The sequence below is a fragment of the Chiloscyllium plagiosum genome, unplaced genomic scaffold (genome assembly GCF_037043375.1).
Source record: "Chiloscyllium plagiosum isolate Xiang-an unplaced genomic scaffold, Cpla_swu_hap1 HiC_scaffold_13, whole genome shotgun sequence".
Taxonomy (NCBI): Eukaryota; Metazoa; Chordata; class Chondrichthyes; order Orectolobiformes; family Hemiscylliidae; genus Chiloscyllium; species Chiloscyllium plagiosum.
In genome coordinates this window covers 15,591,661-15,604,600 of record NW_028270151.1, presented here as the reverse complement: position 1 = coordinate 15,604,600, position 12,940 = coordinate 15,591,661, and the positions used below count along the sequence as shown (strand labels likewise).

Below are 12,940 nucleotides of genomic sequence, written 5' to 3'. Positions count from 1 at the left end.
ATATGACACTGAGGCACATCAGTAGGAGGTTAACAAAGTCAAAGAGGTAGGTGGAGAAATAAAACCTATATACGCTCAAAAGCCAGAATTAGTTGAGTGTATACACAGAGAATAGGAGCAGGAGTAGGCCATTTTGCCATTCAAGGAAGAAGTGAGGACTGCAGATGTTGGAGATCAGAGTCGAATGAGAGAGCAGGAATGAGCCTCATTCCTGATGAAGGGCTTATCCCCAAAACTTTGATTCTCCTGCTGCTCGGATGCTGCCTGACCCTCTGTGCTTTTCTAGCATCACACTCTCAAACCCAATTTTTCCCTTCAAGTCTGCTCCACCATTTAGTATGATCGTGGTCCTTCAACCAACTCAGTACCCTGTTCCTGTCTTCGCCCCACAGCCTCTGATCTCAAGAATTATATCGAACCACTTCTTGACAACTGGAGGGTTGCAGGAGATTATAGAGAAAGATGCAGGGTTATGGTCAAAGAGGGACTTGAAACGAGATGGAGAATTTTGAAGTCAAGACATTGCTTGACTTGAAGTGAATGTAGGTCAGCAAACACAGAGCTGAGAGAGAAGCAGCACTTGGTACCAGTAAAGAGACAGGCAGCAGAGTTTTGGATGAGTTCAAGTCAGGCCACAATGAACAAAACAATTAAAAAAAAGACCAGACTGAACTGAGACTCCTTGTCTCCCATGGTCGGATTTGAACTGATGTCTGTAGACTATTAATGTAAATCTCTCAATTTCCTGTCTACTAACATAACTATGATCACACAGCCTCCACTCAAAGGTACAACAATTACCAATGAAGAGAAGACAGTGAAATAATTTCCTTCTAAGGAACAGTTTACTAGAACAAATTAATCTGGGAACATTTCCAAAAAGATTAGGGTTTTGGTGAGCAAAGATCCCAGTAGTTGGGAGTCTGTGGGTAGACAGGAATGGGAATGCAAGCAAATCCCGTCTCTAGTCTGGTATTAGATCAACCAAAACAGCAGCTTTCTAAACCAAATTATACTCACTGCCCTAGCTTGGGTTTCTGTGGGGGGCATGTCACACATCTCTGTGAGGGGGACAATGAATGGGCAAGTGTGGTTGGGGCAGGGAATGGTTGAGGCTCATTCCTTGGCTCCTGAAATAATGTCCAGCTTTTTGCCCTCACCTCCAAACCCTACACCCTTTCTTCTTCCATGTGGAGAACCGCCTAGGGACGATGTGAAAACAAATCAAGATTTGAAGCTACAGATGGAAAATTAGGCAAAGGCAAGTTTTATAGCTTGCTGAACTAACTCTATAAAAATATTCAAGCCGCAATTACAAACAAAAACTGGTTTGGCACCTCAGCAAGCCAGAAACACTGGAGCGCACACACTGCGGAAATGTTACCTAAGTGGCTTACATCCAGAGTATCAATTTATACAGGCAGCCACTCCATCCTAAGTAAATTCACTCAAGTTGAAGCGCTGATCAGTCGTGATCCAATTGTAGGCACAAGTTGCTGAATAGCCTACTCCTATTGTTCATGTTCACAGGGTAAAAAGACAGCAAACAGCAGCATGGTAGCTCAGTGGTTAGCACTGCTGCCTCACAGCGCCAGGGACCCAGCGTTGATTCCAGCCTCGGGTGACTGTCCGTGTCGAGACTGCATATCCTCCCCCGTGTCTGTGTGGGTTTCCGCCATGTGCTCTGGTTTTTCTCCCACAATCCAAAGGTGTGCAGGGTAGGTGGATTGGCCATGCAGTGTCCAGGTTTGTGCAGGTGAGGTGGATTAGCCATGGGAAATGCAGGCTTACAGGGATAGCGTACAGACGGTGTGTCTGAGTGGGATGCTCTTCAGAGGGTTAGTATGGGTTTGATGAGCCGAATGACAATGTAGGGATTCTATGATCTTGGTGCTGGGCGCTAGGCATTAAACTGCTAATTACGGGGCTGCTGTCAAGAGTGGACAGCTCTATTAACTGGCACATGCAACCACCGTGGCTATTCTACTCCATATTTTATATGCCAGGCGTGCTTCTTAATTCATCACCCCATATGCTACACGGCGAGTACATCAGGACCACAGCTGCCATTGCTAGCAGCACGTTATGAAATAGTCACTTGTGGAACATGAGCACCCAACACCAATACATCCCAGTCACTCCCCTCCCAATCACCACCACACCGTCTCCTGTGATCTTCTCCAAATCAAGGGGCAGCAGACATGGGAATGAGGCCAACTCATTTAAAAATACACAAAATTACCCCAGTTTTTGAAACTGGAATGAGAGTCAAAAAGTTTGATGCTCACAAAGCAAATCAAAAGAACATTGAGAGAAGGTTTGTTTTGCTGCCAAGTCCCCTTCTCTTCTTTCCAACTCAGTTTGGAAGTTGCATCTGATGAGCAGAAGAGAAGATAACTAATTATTTCTTTAAAGCTATTGAGAACTGAAGAAAAATCTCTGAAACTCTATCCTTAACAGCATAGTGGAAGCACCTTCACCATAGGGACTGTGACAATTCAGGGACGTTCACCACCCAATTCTCAAGAGTAACTAAAGATGGTCAATAAAGGCTGAACTTTACAGTGACACCCATGTTGCAAGAATGAAGATCAAAATATACGTGTTGACTAAAAAAGAAACAGGCTAAAGATAGGATGATATCAAAGACCTTTCTAACGAGAGATAGTGGCTTAATGGCTGGACTATTAATGCAGAAACTCAGATGATGTTTGGGGAAACCTGGATTCAAATCTCACCATAGCAAATGGTGGAATATGAACTCAGCAAATAATCTGAAATTAAGAAACCAATGATGGCCATTGTCAATTGTCAGGCAAAACTCACCTGGTTCGCTACTGTCCTTTAGGGAGGAAACTGCCATCCTTACCTGAGTTTGGCCTACATGAAACTCCAGACCCACAGCAATATGGCTGACTTTTACCTGCCCTCTGGGCAATTAGGGATGGACAATAAATGCCAGCCCAGCCAGTCAAACCCACATCTCGTGAGCAAAGTTAACAAAAAATAAAACTTTGGGTTTTTTTTTTACGGCAGTGGAAGGGAACTTTGCCTTGCTTCATTTCAGAGGAATCCATCACTCATGATGTACAGTGTATACACTGAAATGTAATTTTTATAGCAGGTAAACCTCATGGTTTTACAATTGTTAATCTTGAAACCAACATTGACTCCTTAAGCGCAATTTTATATTTCTTACCACAAAAATTCTTCAATATTATCATAGAATCTTACTACTTATTTAAATAAGGTTTCATCACTTGTACAATACAGTCTTTTCTCAATACCAATTCTTACCTGTTGGCAAATGGTGCGGAGCACAAACCTGGCATATTCACTCAGGTTGGCTGTTTCAATGGAAACAGCTCGTCGGATTGACTTGGGGTTTTTGGTGGAACTCAGATCATCATCAGTGATGTCATCGAGGATGCTGATGGGAGCCAACAGACTGGTCACAGTGAAGTCATCAGTGTTGGAAGAATTAACATTATTGCTGCCTAATTCAGCATCACCTAGACATGAACACAACACAGTCAACTTGTGCTCAACAGGATTCTCTACAACCTTCAGACAAAGTGAGAACCCTGTCTGTCTTAGTCTCTTATTAAAGGTGAGAATAACTGTGGCTGAGCTGCAGGTCCATCAAACTCTGGTATTTCACTCCAACAAGCACTCTTCACACAGGGTGCGCTGGCAGAAGATTAAACCATGGTACCATGATTTACAGCAAAAACTCCTTCAAGGCAAGGGTATTGAACTATTGTGCATCAGACAAGGGTGTGTGTGTGTGTGTGTATGTACGCACGTGCGCATGAGAGAGAGAGAGAAAGTGAGTGTAGTGAGAGAGAGATTGTTTGTGTGTCTGTCTCTGTGTATGTCTGTGTGTGTATGTATCTATGTGAGTTTGTGCACGCATGCATACAATAAATTGGTGTAAAAGGCCTACATCTTTGTTGTGGTAGTGTCCCTTAACCTGAACCAGGAGGCCTGGGCTCAAGTCAAGTTAAAAGGATATGAAAGAAAAGTGGGTTGATGATCGGCCAATATAACCTTGAATGACAGACCAGGTTCAAAGGGCCCAATGGCCTACTGCTGCTAGTTTTTTCTAAGTCAAGTTCACTAACTAAGCCAGCAAGGCAAAGGCACTATCTTAGCCAATTTGGCATGAGCTTGTTGCAATCTTTACCTTTGAAATCTCCTGAGCGGCTAACAGTGCTTCCCATTTCAGATAGCTCACCTAGCATCAGGATTGCTTTCAGAACTGCAAACACAGCCCCCACTTCTATACTATTGTGTGCTGCAGCCAAAAGATGGCGGTCACAGGATGAGCGGATTCCAGGAGCAGATTTACCTGTAAACCCAAAAAGAGTTTTAATCACACAATTCCAGTTACATTGAAGTAATATTAAAATGGTCCTCTGACAGTACAGAGATGGGTGAACATATCATTGAAAAACTTAGATGGAGGGGAAGTGGCAGTGTTCCTATATCTGGAGCAGGTGAGACTTGAACCCAGAGATGTAATAACATCTCTGAGTAAGTTGGTTAGAAAATCTATATTGGGGTAAATAGAAAAATTCGGGATTAGTGCTTAGCGATTCCTAATGAAAGGCTTTTGCCCGAAACATTGATTTTCCTGCTCCTCGGATGCTGCCTGACCTGCTGTGCTTTTCCAGCACCACACTCGTGACTCTAATCTCCAGCATCTGCAGTCCTCACTTTCACCAAGCAAAATTCTCAAGTCTAGGAGCATTAAGCCCACTGATCCTATATTCACCTGACTTTCTTGAGGAAGTTCAGGGCTATGATTTCATTTGTTCAATGGAGTATAATTATCGTTTGGGGAAAGTGAGTACTGCAGATGCTGGAGATTAGAGTAGTGCTGGAAAAGCACGACACGTCAGGCAGCATCTGAGGAGCAGGAAAATCGATGTTTCGGGCAAAAGTCCTTCATCAGGAATGAAGCTGGGAGCGTTGGGGGCGGGGGGGAACAGAGAGATAAATGGGAGGTAGGGCTGGGGAGAAGGTAGCTGAGAGTGCAGCAGGTGGATGGAGGTGGGGGGTAAAAGTGATAGGTCAGAGAGGAGGGTGGAGCGGAGTGGGAATGAAGATTGACAGGTGGGGCAGGTCATGACCTGAAGGTAGCTCAGCTACCTTCTCCCCAGCCCCCTCCCATTTATCTCTCCACCTGAGGCTCCCAGCCTCATTCTTGATGAAGGCTTTTGCCCAAAACGTCGACTTTCTTGCTCCTCGGATGCTACCTGACCTGCTGTGCTTTTCCAGCCCTACTCTAATTTGGACTGTAAGTATCGTTAACCAGGCCAGCACTTGTTGTCATTCCTTAATCACCCAGAAGGGAGCTAAGAGTAAACCATATTGACCATGTGGTCATAAGACAAAGGCCATTCTACCCTCGATTCTCCTTCACCAGTCAATGAAATCATGGCTGATCCTCAATTCCACTTCTTGGCCCTTTCCCCATAACCCTTGATTCTCTTAATGGTTAGAAGTCTGTCTATCTCAGTACAGAATATACCTACCCACCCAGCCTCAACAGCTTTTTGCTATAAAGAATTCCACAAATTCACTACTCTCTGAGAGAAGACATTCCTCCCCACCTCTGTCTTAAATATTATTATGACACGGGGTAAACTTTCCTGCTTAATTTAAAACCAGCAACACAGAAAAGATTTATCCAGTGTTGTAATCTGCAAAAATTCAAGTGGCCAAGAACTATTTAAAGTAAAAATTAACAACTTTATTTCTGAAAGCATAACAGAGAATAATTAACTTACTCTAACCTATCTTTTACCTTCCCTTCTATAATAATCTGATAAAAGTCCCAATTAAGATTTACAAACCAACACTGCTCATCTCAAAACCAGTTCTGCTATTTGGATCTTCCTGTGTCTTCTCTTCTTAGGGATTCTGCTTCACAGGTTACTGATCGAAAAAGGTACCTTTTAAGAGAGCTATTTTTCAGGCACCTTTTACCTGCTGGGGCTTGGCAGGTCTCCTCCCAACTGTTCAACTTTTACCCAGTCTTATACCCCCGAGCATCAGATTGTGTCATTGCATTTAAGATTGTCAATATACCCAATTGAAACTTGATTGGAAATTGGTATTTTTCGGGGAATAATTTAACCTGATTGGCCTAATTCAAATCTGTTTTTTATTGTTTCCAGGCAATCAGCTACTCCAGTAGCTGGAGCACATGTTATATTGTGTTCTTATTGAGAACACTTGGTGCTGTCACTGCTAGTTTTTCAAAGGTATGGTTCACCTACATCTTCATAACAATATGAAACCCCTTATTCTGAGATTAAGGCCTCTGGTCCTCGACTCTCCCACAAAGGGAAACAACCTTTCTATATCTACACTGGCTAAACTGTCCATCTGGAGTGATAAGCAGGAAGAACAGCAGATCTCCTTTCCTAAAGGACATTAGGGAAACAAACTTTAGTTGACAATCGACAGCAGTTGCATAGTCACCAGTGAACCTGCCTTTGATTTCCTAAGTGTTTTATTGGGCTCAGATTTTACCATTTGCAGTGCTGGGATTTGAACCCATGTCCCTACAACATTAACCTGAGGTTCTGGGTGGCTAGTCTAGTGACATTACCACGATGCCACCTCATTCTGTACTGCATGAAAGGCTAGTGAACGGAAACTGGATAAATGTTTGATGGGGATGTTTGCAGGGCTGGGGGACAGATGAGGTGAATGGGACTGATAGGTTAATACTTTGAAAGAGACAGTACCCAGGACATGAGTTGCTGACCTTAAGACCATAATTTTTTAAACAAACCCTTCAGTCCAACTCGTCCATGCCGACCAGATATCCAAAATTAATCCAGTCCCATTTGCCAACATTGGGCCCATATCCCTCCAAACCCTTCCTATTCATATACCCATCCAGATGCCTTTTAAATGTTGCAATTGTACCAGCCTCTGCCATTTCCTCGGGCAGCTCATTCCACACACGCAACACCTTTTCTACATGAAAAAGTTACCCTTTTAAATCTTTCCCCTCTCATTTTAAACCTATGCCCTCTACTTTTAGAGTCCTCTACCCTGGGGAAAAAAATACCTTCTCTATTCACCCTATGTTGTGCCCTTCATTATAAACCTCTATAAGGTCACCCCTCAGCCTCTGACACTCCAGGGAAAACAGCCCCAGCCTGTTCAACATCTCACTATACCTCAAACCCTCCAACCCTGGCAACATCCTTGTAAATCTTTTCTGCACCCTCTCAAACTTAACCAAATTCTTCCTGTAGCAGAGGAAGAAAAGAAGGGAGAGAGATTTAATCACCATGAGGTATTCGGGAATGTCTTTTAGTGGAGACATGTTGATAGAGGTAGTGGAATAATTGATGTTTTCTCTTAAGATATTGTGAAGGGTGTGGATAGAACAGACTGTCTGCATTTGCTGTGAAGGGCACAGTGCTATGAGGTCTGTGTAATGTCTGCGTGATTTCACCTGGGGCAGTAATGTCTGCGTGACTTCACCTGGGGCAGTAATGTCTGCGTGACTTCACCTGGGGCAGTGCTCCAAAAGCTTGTGATTTCAAATAAATCTGTTGGCCTGTAACCTGGTGTCGTGTGACTTCTGCCCTGCATCAAAGTGCAACGTTACAGGCCCCCCAATCCCAGCTTCCCTCAGAACCCCCCATTACTACCTTCCTTGCTGCTCGGCTCAGCTCAGCTCCCATCTGTGATCGGACTCCTCACCCCAGGTCCTCATTAGCCTACTTGTCACAGGATAGTGACTGAGGGAGTATATCCACGGCGGGCACACAACAATGGTGTCAGCAGAACCAAGAACCAAGATTTCCTGTTCTCATGCTGCGACTACAAAATTAGCTTACAGTGTATTAGTAACTTTATCATTAAGGAAATTGCATTAATCTCTCTTCACTCCATCTCCTCCCCAATTTTTCACTTTTCCAAAGATCGAAAATATGAACGTACTTTCCGCTGAAGTTTAATTCTGTGGCATTTTTTTTCATGTCTAGGATCGGTAGGTAATATTGAATTTAAAAGAAAACGTTGTGCACAAGGACCACTCTGAAGTGTTCATTCATGTAGACAGGCTTTGCTGAGGTAGACTATCCAACCGTGAAGTTGGTCAATGGGCAAACCCTCTTAGTAATTCAGATGAAGACAGCTTTTTCCTCATAACGAAACTTAAAAAGCAGAATTGGGCAGTCAGTGGAAACTTACCATTCGTCTGCGGGAAGGGGCTGACTTGTGGTGTCCTGAACAAATGCAGCAAAAGTCTGCATGTCATCCTTGCCCCTGGCTCTGCATCTGGATCACCACATGCTGCAGGAAACAACAGACTCAAACAGGTTATAAATATCCCACAGAAAAAATAATCAGCTAAAGGCAGCAGTTTTCCCTCTACTTCTCTTCCATAAACCGACAGAGTTGGAAAATATTTCTTTGAGTTCAACTGGAGAGTGTAAGACAGGGAGAAGCTCACAAAGGATAAAAAGAATGAGAGGGCATAGATTAAAAGCGATGTGCAGATGAAGCAAGGGTGATGAGAGTAAAGAAAAACTCTTAATGAGTCGTTAAGAGTGTGGAACGCACTGCCTGGAAATATGGCAGAGGCAGGTTCAATCGCAGCATTGGATGATTATTTGGTGTGCAACGATACAGGGAAAAGGCTAGACACCGGTGCCGGGTAATGAAGCTTGTTTGACAAGCCAGTGCAGGTGTAATGGGCCAAATGGCCTCCTTCTGCACCGTGGCAATTCTGCGATTCTTTGAATTCCACGAACAAAACTAAAGGGACTTCAAAATGCCCTCTGGCCAATGTAGCTTGTGGTGACACTACATGAAATGTCGTCAATAATCAACATTGCTATCTGTTAACAGTTTAAACAGAATAAAACTCACAAAAGTGACTTTACTGCTCTTTTAATTCAGTTAATGAGGTGACGGTGACAGCTTGGCTCAGTTGATTCAAACAATTATTGGCAGCAATTATTGGCTCAGTGGCTAGCACTGCTGCCTCACAGCCCCAGGGATCCGGGTTCAATTCTAGCCTCGGGTAACTGTCTGCGTGGAGTTTGCACATTCTCTCCGTGTCTGCGTGGGTTTCCTCCAGGTGCTCCGGTTTCCTCCCACAGTCCAAGGATGTGCAGGTTAGGTGAATTGGCCATACTAAATTGCCCGTAGTGTTCAGGGATCTGTGGGTTAGGTGCATTAGTCAGAGTAAATGTAAAGTAATAGGATAGGGGAATGGGTCTGAGTTGGTTGCTCTTCAGAGGATGGGTGTGGACTTGTTGGGCTGAAGGGCCTGTTTCCACACTGTAGAGATTCTATTCTATGATTATCGATTGCACAATTGTCACTGCAGACTAGTAATGAGACAACACTGCTTAGTCAGAGATGGTATCCTTTGAACAAGACAAGATGGAGAGGCTGTTTCAATACATCAAATGGGGCTTAAAAATCCCACAGAACAATATGGAATTCTCCCAACCATTAAAATTATCCTTCAGTCACTTCACTGCTCTCCAAGGGATCTTCCTATGCACAAACATGATTTTTACTAACATAACAACACCTTTCAGAGTAATTTCTTGGATGTGAAGGTGTTTAGCAGAAACATGAAGGGTGAACCCAAACCAGTTTTTCTCCAATCTTAAACAGGCGCCAAGGGAAAAACTGGGATAAAGCAATGACCTGAGTTAAGTTGTTGGTCAAAACTACCTCCACCTGCAAACCTTTGAAAAGATTTCCTCACATTCAGTCTCACCATCAAGCCATGAACCCCCGCGTAGAATCTACAGATTCCCTGGGCAGATTCCTGGGGAGACCTTCATTTGGCAGCGTTCACATGCAGACACAAATAGCTCTGCAGTTGCAGCATTAAAATGACTTTGCAATCATTCCAGGTTAGAGACAAAAAAACTGCAAATGCTGGAATTCAAAATAGACCGGCAGGAGGCTGGAAGAGCACAGCAAGCCAGGCAACATCAGGAGGTGAAGAAGTTGATGTTTCGGATGTAACCCTTCTTCAGGGCTCTTTGCAATCATTCCAGGAAGTTTAATCTCCAACACCTTACCCAGAGGAGCAAGAACGGGAGGAGGAGGCACTGAAGACAGTGGTCTTCGGGGACCTTCACTCATGTTGGCCTTCAGATATGTTGGGTTGAAGAGAGGGGGCAGCATCACTGAATGTCAAGGGCAATTGATGAGATTCTCTCTTATTGCCGATGGCATAGCCTGGCATCTGTGTGTTCCAAATATTACTTGCCGCATATCATCCCAATCCTGGATATCTTAATGCATCTGAACATGGTCAGCTTCAGTATCTGATGGAATCATGAATGGTACTGAACATTTGTACAGTCAACAGCAAACATCCCCACTTCTGACCTTGTAATGGAGGGAAGGTCATTGATGAAGCAGCAAAAGATGGTTTGGCCTATGACACTACTCTGAGGAACTCCTGCAGAAATGCTCTAGAACTAAGATGACTGACCTCCAACAATCACAACCATCTTCATTTGAGTGTTTGGTGTCATACCTGGCACAAGAGTTTGGCCTGAGTCCCTTTGATTCCAGTTTTGCTAGGGTTCCAGAATGCCAAACCCAGTTGAACTGTAACTCATACCTCACCTCTGGAATTCAGCTCTTTTGTCCATGTTTGAACCAAGGCTGTAATAAGGTCAGGAGTTGAACAGCCCTTGCAGGATCCAAACTGGGTGTCACTGAGTAGGTTATTGCTGAGCAGGTACAGCCTGAGAGCACTTTTGATGGCACCTTCCATCACTTTACTGATGATCAAAAGCAGACTGGTGGGACGGTAATTAGTCAGGTTGGATCTGTCCTGCTTTCTAAGTACAGGACATACCAGGGTAACTTTCCACATTGTCAGAAAGATGCCAATGTTGTAACTTTACTGGGAGAGCTTGGCTCGGAACACTAGTACTTTGTTGTACTGCTAGAAGGTTGTCAGGTCTTTGCATCAAACTGTTTCCTGCTAACACGTGGTGTGGATTGAATTGGCTGAAGGCTGATATATGTGATGCCGAGATGGATCATGCACTCAGCACTTCTGGCTGAAGATTGTTGTGAATGCTTCAGCCTCATCTTCTGCACTGACCTGTGGGGCTGATCGATCACTGAGGATGGAGATATTTGTGGAGCCTTGTCCTTCAGCAAGTTATTTAATTGTCCTCCACCATTCACGATTGGATGTGGCAAAGCTTAGATCTGATCTGTTGGTTGTTGGATCTCTTAGCTGTCTAGCACTTGCAACTTATACTGTTTGGCATGCAAGTAGTCCTGTTTGGTGGCTTCACCAGGTTGACAGCTCATTTTTGGGTATTCCGATGCTACTCCTGGCATGCCCTCCTGCACTCTCGATTAAACCAGGATTGATCCCCTGGCTTGATGATAATGGTTGAGTGGGGGATATGCTGTGCTATGAGGTTTCAGATTGTGCTGGGGTACAGTTCTGCTGCTGTTGACGGCCCACAGCACCTCATGGATGCCCAGTCTTGAGTTGCTCAATTTGTTTGAAGTCTGTCCCATTTAGTACAGTGATAGTCCCACACAACACGATAGAGAGTATTCTCAGTGTTAAGGTGGGACTTTGTCTCAACAAGGACTGTGCAGTGATTGTTCTTACCAACACCGTCACAGACAGATGGTTCTGCAGCTGGCAGGTTGGTAAGGATGAGGTCAAGTAGGTTTCTCCCTCTTGTTGGTTCCACCTGCTGTGTACCCGGTCTCGGAGTGACATGCTTCAGGGCCTAACCAGCTCGATCAGTAATATTGCTGCTGGCCACTCTTGAAAATTGAAATCACCCAGCCAGAGTACATTTTGTGCCCTTGCCCTCCTCAGTGCTTCCCCTCAGTGTAGTTCAACATGGAGGAGTACTGATTCATCAGCCAAGGGACAACGGAACATAGAGTCATACAGTCATAGAGATGTACAGCACAGAAACAGACACTTCAGTCCAACCCATCCATGCCAGCCAGATATCCCAACCCAATCTAGTCCCACCTGCCAGCACCTGGCCCATATCCCTCCAAACCCTTCCTATTCATATACCCATCCAAATGCCTTTTAAATGTTGCAAATATACCAGCCTCCACTACTTCCTCTGGAAGCTCATTCCATACACGTACCACCCTCTGTGTGAAAAGGTTGCCCCGTAAGTCTCTTTTATATCTTTCCCCTCTCACCCTAAACCTATGCCCTCTAGTTCTGGACTCCCCGACCCCAGGGAAAAGACTTTGTCTATTTACCCTATCCATGCCCCTCGTAATTTTGTAAACCTCGATAAGGTCACCCCTCAGCCTCCAACCCTCGAGGGAAAACAGCCCCAGCCTGTTCAGCATCTCCCTGTAGCTCAGATCCTCCAACCCTGGCAACATCCTTGTGAATCTTTTCTGAACCCTTTCAAGTTTCACAACATCTTTCCGATAGGAAGGAGACCAGAACTGCACGCAATATTGCAACAGTGGCCTAACCAACATGCAAATCAGCAGGGGTTTCCGTGTCCACGTTTAAATTGAAGCCATGAGACTTCACGGGGCCTGGGGTCAATGATGAGGACTCCCAGGACAATTCCCTCCTGGCTGTATACCACTGTGCTGCTGCCTCTGCTGGGTCTGTCTTGTCACTGGGACAGGACATATCCAGCGATGGTGGTGTCTGGGACATAGTCATAGTCATAGAGATGTACAGCATGGAAATAGACCCTTCGGTCCAAGTTGTCCATGCCACCAGATATCCCAACCCAGTCTAGTCCCACCTGCCAGCACCCGGTCCATATCCCTCCAAACCCTTCTTATTCATATACCCATCCAGATGCCTTTTAAATGTTGCACTTGTACTAGCCTCCACCACTTCCTCTGGCAACCCATTCCACAGATGCACCACCCTCTGCGTGAAAAAGTTGTCCCTTAG

The 12,940-nt window shown here is 44.6% G+C and overlaps 1 protein-coding gene across 1 annotated transcript in view; it reads right to left on the bottom strand.

Moving 5' to 3' along the window:
- LOC122556191 (mediator of RNA polymerase II transcription subunit 12-like protein) overlaps window positions 1–12,940 on the bottom strand; it is a 168,641-nt gene that overhangs the window by 118,933 nt on the left and 36,768 nt on the right. The window contains exons 10-12 of the mRNA XM_087993931.1: window positions 8,227–8,328; window positions 4,238–4,351; window positions 3,298–3,512 (exon numbers count right to left, since the gene is read on the bottom strand). Coding sequence (XP_087850057.1) covers window positions 3,298–3,512; window positions 4,238–4,351; window positions 8,227–8,328 — 431 coding nt within the window. The remainder of the gene's footprint in view (window positions 1–3,297; window positions 3,513–4,237; window positions 4,352–8,226; window positions 8,329–12,940) is intronic.